We start from the raw sequence: 12,128 nt of genomic DNA, 5'->3' as shown, positions 1-12,128 counted from the left end.
CCCGCCTCTGACTGGCCCCGCCCCCATCTCTTCTCTGCCACCGAAGTCCCAGCTGATTGGCTGGGTCTCCTTTGGTTGCCCTGCACAGGAGAACGGAGCTGGAAAGCAGGTTAGTGGGGTGGGGAGGGAATGGGGATTTTGCAGTATATACATCCCCTGCCATGCCCACCAAGCCACGCCCACAGAACCGGTAGTAAAAGAAATTGAATCCCACCACTGGGCCCTATCCAACAAAATGAATTTTAATGTGGAGAAAAGCAAAGTTTTACATTTAGGCAGGAGACATCAAAGGCACAAGGTCCATAGGTAAAACCTGGCTCAAAAACGGTAACAGTGGGAGGGACCTTGGAGTCCTAGTGGACAATCACTTAAACATGAGCCAGCAGTGTGCGGTGGCCACCAAAAAAGCTAATATAATTGGTTGTATAAACATAAGTGTCGAATCAAACTCACGTTTCTGCTTTACTTTATTGTCATTGCACCTTGTACAATGAAATCAAACACCATCTTCAGTGCACACTATGACCATGAAAACAAACACCCTTCACACTCCTCATATTGAATTGGAAAAACCCCAACACCACACCAACACTGCACTATACAGTAGAATTCAACAGAGTTACTCCCTTGGAGAGAAGCTGTTTTTCAGCCTATTTGTCCTTGTTTTTATTTTCCTGTGCCATCTGCCAGATGGTAATAGTTAAAAAAAAAAGGGGGTGCCCAGGATGAGATGGATCTTTAAGGATGTTTTGAAATTCCTTAAGGCAGCGGGAGCTATAAAGCTCTTCCATAGAGGGGAGAGGGCAATGTAAAATATTAGTACCAATTTATAAAGCTTCAGTAAGGCCACACCTGGGGTACTGCATCCAGTTTTGGTCACCACATTACAAAAAGGATGTTAAGACTTTGGAAAAAGTGCAAAGAAGAGTGTCATGCCCTTGGTAGAGTCGGACTCTAAGGGATAGGAGGAACAACCGGAGGTGTGGCTCCGGAGGAGGAGGCTGGGGAAGGGCAGAGGCCGGCTGGGCAGTCAGAGGAAGAACCAGGCCCATCCCCTCTCCATCCTAGGGCACGCAGGGAGGAAGAGAGAAGGAAACAACTTGGCTTACGAGAGAGGAAGCGGCCATGATCCCCCTCATTGGTTGCAGCTGGGGAGAATAGTATATAAGAGAGACGGTTAAAACACAGCATTGCCAGAAGCAAAGTGTGTTTTATTTTGGGCTGAAGTTATCTTGGTTGGCGTCCTTCCAACAGACTGTGCCTTGAATTTGGTAATTACTTATCCTGGTCCATTGTGGAAATTTCTTCACTGTAGTTTGTTCAGTTTTTTTATTTCACCTCTATCTGCTCATTGAGTTCGGACTGTATTGCTTTCTTTTGAAGACTATTTTTGAGTAAGTTTTATCTCCAACTGAGAATTACTGAACAGTGGGGCCAAGTTGGAGGCATTAAAGAACATTTATTTATGTTTTGGATTTTGTTACATTTGTGTTACACTCCTGGTCATCACAAAGAGCAAATAAGACGATTAAAGACCAGGAGACAAAAACACGTAGAACGGATTTAGATTTGGCTAGTCTAGAGAAAAGAAGGACTAGGGGGGACATGATAGCAGTATTCCAGCACTTGAGGGGCTGCCACAAAGAAGAGGGGGTCAATTTATCTTCCAAAACACTAGAATACAACACAAGAAAGAATGGATGGAAACTAATCAAGGAGAGGAGCAACCTGGAATTAAAGAGAAACTTCCTAACAGTGAGGACAATTAACCAGTGGAACAGTTTGCCACCAGAGGTTGTGGGGGCTTCATCACTGGAAGGTTTTTAAAGAAAAGATTGGACAGTCACTTGTCTGAAATGGTATAGGATCTCCTGCTTGAGGAGGGGCTGGACTAGAAGACCTCCAAGGTCCCTTCCAGCTCATTTCTTTCTATTCTACTAACAACCATTCATTTAATTACTGTTTGAAGTTTTACAACAGCACTGGAAAAAAAGGGACAGTTTTTCACACTTATGACCACGGCAGTGATCCCCCATGATCACATGATCAAAATTCAATCACTTAACAACTGGTTCCTATTTACGACTGTTGCAGTATGCTGGGATCACGCGATTCCCTTTCGCGACCTTCCGACAAGCAAAGTCAATGGAGAAGCCAGATTCACTTAACGACCCTGTTACCAGCTTAACAACTGCGGTGATTCAAATAACAACCGTGGCAAGAAAGGATGTAAAATGAAGCAAAACTCACTTAACAACTGTTGGGACAAAATTCGCTTAACAAATGACCCGCTTAGCCACTGAAATCTGGGACTCCATTGTGGTTGTAAGTCGGGGACTACCTGTAAAACTTTTGGGTGGCAAGGGGCACCCATCTCCTTGGAGAAATTCTAGTCCTAGAGTTGCATTCCCCTCAAAAGGAGATCCGTCAAGGAGGAAGAAAGAAAGAAAGGGAGTCAGGAGGAAAACAAAACGTGATTTAATTTGCATTTGACACAGAAAGGAAATGAACACAAGGCGGCTAATTACCCATCTATCTAATAGTTCTCTGGCATTAAAATGAGAATTCATTGGCAGCCGGTTGTGAGTTATGGCCTTCGGTTCTTTGAACTGCCTCTGGGGCAGCGTGTTTGATTGTATTGTAGATTTCATTTTCCGCAGCTTTTGTTTTTTTAATTGCCTACATCGCTCTGAGTGGTGTTATCGAGAGAAGGGCTACATAAATTGAATAAGCAAACAACAAATATCCAAGCAACACCACCCCCCCCACCCCCCCGAGGCTGGAGCCAAGGTTTCTGGGGACTACGTTAAGGCCTAACAGAAGAGGGCCTTCCTGTTGTGGTCTGTCATCGCCTGCGGAGACGGCAGCAGAGTCGGACCGTGGGGAGGAACATGGGCCAGTCCTGGAGTCTGGGGAGCCATTTGTGCGGGCACGCGAGCCCCAGGCAAACTTACCTCACTGCGCACGTGTGCGCCTCCCAGCTGATTTTCGCCCTCCCGGGGGCTGGAGGGAAACCTCTGCAACCTTTGTAGGCCGAAAAATAGGCCCGTTTCATCACTTGTGGTATTTCTGGAAATACAGGAAGTGACGAAATGGGCCCGGTTTTCGGCCTACAAAGGCTGCAGAGGCTTCCCTCGAGCCTCTGTGAGGCCGAAAATCAGCTGGGAGGCACGCACATGCGCAGTGAGGTAAGTTTGCTCTGGGGCTCGCGTGTCCTGCACAAATGGCTCTGCGTGCCACCTGTGGCATGTGTGCCATAGGTTCACCATAACATTTCCTGCCTGAGCAGGGGGTTGGACTAGAAGACCCTCCCAACTCTTCTATTCTATCCTATTCCTATTCTTATTCTCCTAATATTCCAAGTATATTTTTTAACAAAAACTTAATCTATAATTGCCCCCATACTGTTTTAACACCATCTTTGCTATGCCACAAGAAGCTGTAGAGAATTCTTCTTAATCTGTGCATCCTATTGAAGTCACATTTATGACCAATTCAGCTCTTCCAATTTTAGAGACTGGAGGACCGAATTAATGTATTACATCTATGTAGAAAATAGGCATCTTATTTATTCAAAAATAGCACTTATACAGGTAGTCCTCAACTTACAACAATTTGCTTAGCGACCAAAGTTATAACAGCACTGAAAAAAGTGACCTATGACCATTTTTCATGCTTATGACCATTAAAACATCCCCCAAGGTCACATGATCAAAAGCCAGATTCACTTAACAACCATGTTACTTAATTAACAACTGCTGTGATTCACAACAACTGTGGCAAGAAAGGACGTAAAACAGAGGAAAGCTCACTTAATAAATATCTCATTTAGCAACAAAAAGTTTGAGCTCCATTGTGTTAGCAAGTTGAGGACTTCCTGGATAGCTGTCCATCTTTCAGTCAACTCTTCCAATCAAAGATTATGTAATATAAAATCATATCAGAAACTATAAAACAGAACCAATTAAAGTATAAAACATTAAAAACAATATGATGACGCTACAGATCTCTTTTTTGTAGCTTTCCCCAGCTGGATGCTCTAGATAGAATCATAATATCATAGAGTTGGAAGGGACCATGGAGGTCATCGAGTCCAACCCCCTGTTTGGAGCAGGATCCACTGAAGAGCCTTTTGGATGTAGTAGTTAAGGAGCTGGGTTAAAAACTGGGACCCTGTGAATTTTAAGGCCTCCCTAAGGCATGAAAGCTGGCTAGGTGACTTGAGACCAGTCCCTCTCTTTCAACCCAACCTGCCTGACAAGATTGTTTCGGTTTGGAAAATAAGCTGTGGGAACATTTATATACATCACTTCGAAATCCCCCCCGCCCAAAAAGTAAGGTTCTACCATAATAACTTTATATATATATATACTAAAAGTCTGACTCACAGACGGACACAATACAGAAGCCTGATGATGGCAGATGAGATTCTGCTGAAACGTTGCTACAACTTTAAAAGCACCACTACTATGACGTGACAAACTTGAAATTTGGCACGTATGTTCCTCTTGGCTTCTAGGGGCTCACTAAGAAAGGATTTTTCGAAATGACCACCAGAGCTATCAGTATTTCCTATATTGTTATTATTAACACGCTCTGATGCGAAGGAGTTCTACTCCCCCTCCCCACCTGAAAAGAAATCTGTTCCAAATGCAAAACACAAGCAGAGGAGAGGAGATTCAGTTTTAATTTCACAGCACCAAGCAGCTTTAGTACAGAACAGTTGTGCTAAGCCACGCCCAGGCTCCTTGTTGTCTCCTTCTTGCTCACACAGCAAATACTGTTTCAGTTTCCAAACAGCTCTCAACTCTCTCACACACTAATCCAGCACATAATTTCTCCAAGATCTTGTGTTGATATCCCTGGTTGCTTTAATTTTGCCTTGCTTTTCTTTGCAAAGTATCGGATGGCGGGTTGAGAAAAGATGAAATGCAAAAAAGAAAACAGTGGTACAGTTGGTCCTCACCTTACAACAGTTTGTTTAGTGACCATTCAAAGTTACAACAGCACTGCAAAAAAAATTGACATGGTCATTTTTAATAATTATGACCTTGGCAGCATCCCCATGGTCACGTGATCTAAATTCAGAGGATTGGCAACTGGTTCATATTTATGACCATTGCCGTGTCCCGGGGTCACGTGATGCCCTTTTGCGACCTTCTAACAAGCAAAGTCAATGGGGAAACCAGATTCACTTAACAACTAGGTTACCAACTTAGTTACTCACTTAACAACCGTGGCAGGAAAAGACGTAAAATGGGGCAAAACTCACTTAACTAGTCTTGTCAACTAAAAAATACTCCTTTTTAGTTGCCAGCAGAAAGAGAGTGGGGGAAAGCAGTGCATTCCTTAAATGCCTCACCTTGGCAGCCGAAGCTGTTGGCGCGCAAGATTATTACTGGAGAGCATGATTGATGACTCTTGGCTATAGATGTGTCCCATTGGAGAACATACATCCAGGGGGTGGGGGGAAGACCAGGGTCAAGGGGAAAATGAATGGTGTGTCTTAGAGTCGGCTGCACCCAGTTAACGCCGACAAGGTCACTCCTAATAAATCTATAATAAGTCTTTACTCTGAGAGATGGGGCTAGAGACTTATGATTTGAATGGGGGTGGATTTGTTGGAGCCCTGATATGTCTCACTGGTTAACAACAGAAATTTTGGGCTCAATTGTGGTTGTAGATCGAGGACTACCTCTACAATAATTTTAGCCACTAAACGGTGGTTAATGTTAACCCCAATAGGCCGAAACAGGCCATATTCACACCCTGGAGCTGCAAACTCGATCGGTTCATTTTCACTAAAGTTAAACTGGGAAGACCACAAAATGTAAAGCAAAGCAGCTTCTCTTTTTCCTTGTGGAATTTGGTCTCTTAAGAGTCAGCTGGATTGCAGGAACACAGGCATTGCAGGAAATAATTAAATAGATGCAAATCAAAATAGGGTTGGGATGAGATGAGATGACAAGTTGCAATTGGAAAAGGTGCCAGATTTAATCTTGTTCAATGCCCAAGACGGCACCAGAAGACAAATAACATACAAGCCACAAGATTACAGAGGATGATTCATATGATGCAGGAAATACAACTTCAGCAAAAAAGTGGTCAATGTCTGGAATACTCTACTTGACTCTGTGGTTTCTTCCCCAAACCCCAAAAACTTTAACCTTAGACTGTCTACTATTGACCTCACCCCTTTCCTAAGAGGTCTGTAGGGGGCGTGCATAAGCGTACCAATGTGCCTACCATCCCTGTCTTATTGTTTCTTTTTATTTTTCTTATATGTATCCATTTCATGTATTCATAACTATGTTTATACTTATACCTATTATCTTGTAAGTGATTGACAAATCAAATAAATAAATAAAATAAATAACTTAGACCCTGGCTGCTTGGAGATGGGTAGACTTCAACTCCCAGAATTCCCTAGCCAGTATCCTTTAAGATATGTGGACCAACTCCCAGAATTCCCTAGCCAGTATGCTTTAAGACAGAGGTCTTCAAACTTGACAGCTTTAAGACTTGTGGACTTCAATTCCCAGAATTCCTCCTCCAGTCATGTTAGCTCAGGAATTCTGGGAGTTGAAGTTCACAAGTCTTAAACTTGCCAAGTTTGAAGACCCTTGCTTTAAGATATATGGGTTTCAACTCCCAGTATTCACCAGAGACTCTGCTTTAAATTGATTAGACTTCAGCTCCCAGAATTCTCCAGCCAGTAAGGGAATTGAAGTTCATACCTCTTAAAAGCATGCTGGCTGGGGAATTCTGGGAGTTGAAGTCCACCCATCTTCCAAGCAGCCAGGGTTGAGAAATACTGGCTTAGGTAAAAAAAGGGAAAGCTGCCTTTACATGCCTAAGGTGAGACTAGAACTCACCGCCTCCTAGTCGGGCGCCTTAAACCACACTAGACCAAACTGCCTCTGCAAAACGTCTGAAGGATGCCAGGAGTGCCCATAATGCAGTTAAAGCAAGAAATAAAAGAGCTGGGTCTCTCTGGCAAGAAAATTATATGCTCCAAATATTTTTTTTCCCCCTTTTGGTTGTGTTTTAATTATCCCGGAGGGTAAGAAAAACGCTTGGCCCTGATTTCCAAGAAAAGCATATTTTCAAATATTTGAAGAACTACAAGGGGGGTGGAGGTGTGTGTGTGTGTGTGTGGGGAAAACACTTCCTAAAGGTGTCACTTTGTTTTTGAAAAGCGGTGTCAATCTGCACTGTCTAAAAAAGTGAGTGTCATGCTTTGATCAGCAAGAAATCTTTAAGAGATGGCAGGGCTTCCTGGGAACTTTGATTTTTTATTTGATTTGATTTGCAATTGTTTACACACACACACACACACACACACAATGCATGTGTCACACGAGCGATCTGACAGCACAATGGGGGTGCAAATAAAGGCTTTGGTGGATCTCTGGCACTTGCCAGATGAAACCCCCTCCCCACAAAAAAACACCAACCCCACCCTGTCTTCTCTTCTTTTTTCCCCCGTGTCTCGAATTATTTCCAAAGACAATGGCTTCTTTAAAAGTACCCTACAAAAAAGGGGGGGGGCATTGTTTCCCAGATTTCTAAATTCACCCTCCCTCCAACAAAGAGGGGCGGCCCCTCGCGAACAATGGTGCTGTTTCCTTCCATTTCACCCACCCATCCACCCCCCATTAACATGCTCCACCAGATAGCTCCGATTTCCCCGATTATTATTATTATTATTTTGCACCAGGCCACGTGCCGTCTCCTGGCGGGGGCGCGGGGGGAGTATGTGGTTAATGGGGAGAGGAGGGAGGGAAGGCAGAAGTCTCCCTTGAAGCCTTCCTGTCTTACCGGAAAAGAGGAAGAAGACCCCCCGACTCCACCCAAAAAGAAGGATCCACCTTCTTTTCTGTTTTTTTTTTTTGTTGTTGTTGTTCTTTCTCTCTCTGCCTGTTTCACCCGCGGTGCTTCCTCCCTCCCTCCATGGCTCCGCTCATTCATTCCTTCGCTCACTCGGTCTCTACACATCCTTTCTTTGTAAATGCTCCCTTCCCGCACCTTTCTTTCTTTCTTTCTTTCTTTCTTCTTTCTTTCTTTCTTTCTTTCTTTCTTTCTTTCTTCTTTCCTTCCTTCCTTCCTTCCTTCCTCCCCACACTATCTTCCCTCCCCCTCTTCCTTCCTTTCTCCTTCCCTTCTGCCTTCCTCCCTTCTCTCCCCCGTGTTCCTTCCTTACCCCCTCTTCCTCCCTCCTTCCGTTCTTTTCCTCTTTCCTTCCTTTCTCCCTCCCTCCTTCCTTATCTCCACCCCTGTGTTCCTTCCTTCCCCCTCTTCCTTCCTTCCTTCCTTCCTTCTCCTTTTTTCTTTATCCTCCTTCCTTCCTCCTTTTTTCTTCTTTATCCTCCTTCCTTCCTTCCTTCCTCCTCCTTTTTTCTTCTTTATCCTCCTTCCTTCCTTCCTTCCTTCCTTCCTTCCTTCCTCCTCCTTTTTCTTCTTTATCCTCTTCCTTCCTTCCTTCCTCCTCCTTTTTTCTTCTTTATCTTCCTTCCTTCCTTCCTTCCTTCCTTCCTCCTCCTCCTTTTTCTTCTTTATCCTCCTTCCTTCCCTCCTTCCCTCCCTCCCTTCCAACCTACCTCGATCTTGTCCACGCTCCGGGCGCAGCCCACCACTTTCAACCCGTGCTGCACCAGCGCCCGAGCAACGGCCGCTCCGATGCCCGCCGAGGCGCCCGTGACCAGCGCCACCCGGTTCTTCCAGCGCTCCATGACTCCCCGAGCCGAGCCGGTTGCCGGCGCCTGCCTGCCTGCTTGCCTGCCTCCAACCGCGGTCGCTTCCTCCTCCCTCCCTCCCTCTCTCCCTCCCTTCCTGCCTCCCCGAAGCGCTGGAGCCCGTCCGGCGAAGCTTCTCTGGGAGGAGGAGGAGGAGGCGGAGGAACCGACCGGCGCACTCGCCTCCTTCTCCAAGGGCAGCCTCGCCCTTCGGCTGGCCGGGAAGCGCCGCGGCCCCCTCCCCGGGCAGGGTTGAAAGTTCCCCTTGCCTTTGACCAGCGGGGTGGGGCCTTCTCCCGCCCGGGGAGCAGCGCCAGGCGACAGCGGAGGATGCCACGCGTGGGAAGGGGACAAACCTCGGGGCAGCCGCGGGCTCTTAGCCGGGGCTCCGACCTGCCCGCCCGGCTGCCTTTCTGCCACGCTGGTGCCTTCGCCTCCTCTTCTGCAGCCGGTGAACGAGCCAGCCTTTAAGATTATTCCATAGAATAACAGAGTTGGAAGGGCCTTAGTCCAACTCTAGTCCAACTCCCCCTGCTCGAGCAAGAAAGTCTATTCCAAATAGTAGCCTCTACTTGAACTCACAGCCTCCTGATTGTGAGGCGGGGAGGGACTGGAAGCTAAAACGGATGAAGAACGGTTGCTGGAATTGGGGGTGTCTGGTTGAATGAAAAGAAGGACTATTGGGGTGACATGATAGCTGCCACAAACTTATAATTATCCATCATTTGCCTGCATTGGTATAGGGTCTCCTGCTTGAACAGGGGGTTGGACTAGAAGACCTCCAAGGTCCCTTCCAACTCTGTTATTCTGTTATTTGTTATTAAAGAAAAGGGAAGTCAAGCTATTCTCCAAAACACCTGAAGGCAGGACAAGAAGCAATGGGTGGAAACTAATCAAGGAGAAACCCAACCTAGAACTAAGGAGGCATTTCCTGACATTGAGAACATGTCCAATTATTCAGTGGAACGACTTAACTCAGAAGTTATGGATTTGAAGTATTTGATTGTAAATGTGTTAACAGCGGCTAGGATTGTATTTGCTAAAAATTGGAAGAGTGAGAAAATACCAGCAGAGGAAGAAATCATTAAAAAAATATTGGAATGTGCTGAAATGAGTAGATTGACATTTGAAATTAGAGAACAAGAAGATAAACAATTTTATGAAGTTTGGGATCTTTTTTATCAATGGTTAGATAATACAATATAATAATAGAATGTTTAGAAATTTAGGAAATAATGAATATACACTTTTTCTTGGTTTTGATAATATTTTTAGAATATTTTATTAAGATAAATTTGGTATGATTTTATGAATTGTTATAAAATAAATTAACTAAATTATAGTTATCTCGCTTAAGTATGAATTAGTAAAATTATAGTCAAATGATTGTTTAATAATGATATTAGGATATATAATTGTTGATTGATAATATGAGTTATTATGTGATATAATTATTATGATGACTATGAATGGATGCACAAAAAGGAGTGGTGAACCAACCGATACACTGTCTGTAAATTTATGAAGGATGATGATGTTTTTATGTTATGTCTTATGTTATGTTTTTTGTGTTTTTGTTTGTTGTTAAAATCAATAAAACTTTTACCAAAAAAAAAAAAAGAAGAGATTGGACAACCATTTGTCTGAAGTGGCGTAGGGTTTCCTGCCTAGGCAGCGGGTTGGACTAGAAGACCTCCAAGGTCCCTTCCAACTCTGTTATTCTATTTTTGTGAAGCAAGGAAAGAAAACGGCTGACACAAAAAACCAGCTTTTCTCCAAGCACCTTCTGGCCATCACCCTCGATGTTCATGTTCTCTATTGAAAGGTCTTCTTCACTGCAACTTTTCAATCTTGTCCCTGTTTAACAGTTTAGAGAGTGCTGTGAAGCTGTCTATAAGTCTTAACTACTATTGCTATCTTCAAGGACGTTTCTGGAGGATTGATGCAAAGGTCCAGCTTAGTATGCACACCGTATGTTTACACCAATTGGTATACCCCAATGCTTCCATTCTGTATATGCACCCTGTATTTTTCCTGCTGTTTCATCCCCCTTTATTGAATGCATGCCTCCCTCCATTGTTTTTATCACAGGCATACAAAAAATAGGTGCGAAGACTCTAGAAATTGTGCAGAGAAGAGCCACAAAGGTGTTTAGGGGATCTGGAGACTAAATTGTTTGATGAACGGCTAAGGCAAGTGTAGAGTTGTAATTGCAGGAATATTCCTATCTCGGATGGCAAACCTCAGATAAAGAATGTTTCCAAGCAAATACAACTCAGGCAAACAAAGTCACTAATCTAAAGGAGGATTAGAGAGAGGAAGTAAACATATGTTAGACTTTAACTAGAGATAATTGTGTTAATTACTATGCTAAACAGTAACGAAAGTTAAGCAGTAACCAAAGTTAACCAATGATGGAGGATAATTAAAAATGTGTACAAATGCAAGACTAGACTCCAATAAAGATCATCATGATTCAGTTGATCATGATCAAACACCTCGACTGCCTCGTCATTACAACAGGCAAGGCTCTTCAACCTTGGCAAGTTTAAGTCTTGTGGACTTCAACTCCCAGAATTCCTAAGCTAACATGCCTGGAGGAGGAATTCTGGGAGTTGAAGTCCACAAGTCTTAAACTTGCCAAGGTTGAAGATCCCCTGGGCTTAAGGGAATTTAGGTATGTTTAGCCTAATGAAGGGAAGGATTAGTGGGGACATGATAGCCATCTTCCAACTTTTAAAGGTCTGTCACAGCAATGAGGTTGGCAATTCACTCTCCTGAGGGCAGGACAAGAAGCAGTGGGTGGAAAGCTCCTCCCAAGGAGACCCAACCTGGAAATAAGGAAGAATTTCCTGACACTTAGAACAATTAGCCAGTGGAACAGCTTGCCTCCAGAAGTTGTGGATGCTCCATCACTGGAGGTTTTCAATAAAAGATTGGATGAGCATTTGTCCAGGATGGTATCAAGGCTCATGTCTTGGGGGTTAGACTAGAAGATCTCCAAGGCCCCTTCCACCCTACAGTTCTATAGCGGGGTTTGCAAAAGATAGGGTGCAAGTAACCCAAAGAATTATAGGGTGCAAAAAGTGGTTAATTTATGAGGCGTCTCTCCTTTGAAACCACAAAGTCCAGCTGATTTTGAAAACAATGGTTAAGATAACAATGGTTAAGATAAATAGATATACTGCATAAAATGCCAACCTGGGCCACAGCAAATAATTTCCAATAAAGATACATAAATTATCTCTTCTTTTTTTTCAAGTTCCCTACCCACCTTCCCTTCCTCCCTTCAGTCTTCTTTTTTAAGAGTTGGCAGATTAAAAATCACAGAATGTAAGAAGCTTAAGGAAATCCCATTTAAAACACCAATATAACCCAACATGGAGGCTGTGT

The 12,128-nt window shown here is 43.9% G+C and overlaps 1 protein-coding gene across 1 annotated transcript in view; it reads right to left on the bottom strand.

Annotated features, from left to right (window-relative positions):
- The window catches only part of DHRS11 (dehydrogenase/reductase 11), a 36,207-nt gene extending 27,127 nt beyond the window's left edge, over positions 1–9,080 (bottom strand). The window contains exon 1 of the mRNA XM_026682740.2: positions 8,601–9,080. Coding sequence (XP_026538525.1) covers positions 8,601–8,732 — 132 coding nt within the window. The 5' untranslated portion in view covers positions 8,733–9,080. The remainder of the gene's footprint in view (positions 1–8,600) is intronic.
- Positions 9,081–12,128: the final 3,048 nt, after the last annotated feature.

Source organism: Notechis scutatus, chromosome 1 (assembly GCF_049901735.1).
Source record: "Notechis scutatus isolate UNSWTSFEM ecotype Mainland chromosome 1, rNotScu1.2, whole genome shotgun sequence".
In the NCBI taxonomy this organism is placed as follows: Eukaryota; Metazoa; Chordata; class Lepidosauria; order Squamata; family Elapidae; genus Notechis; species Notechis scutatus.
Note: the sequence above shows the minus strand (reverse complement) of the source record. Positions and strands in the feature narration are given on the sequence as shown.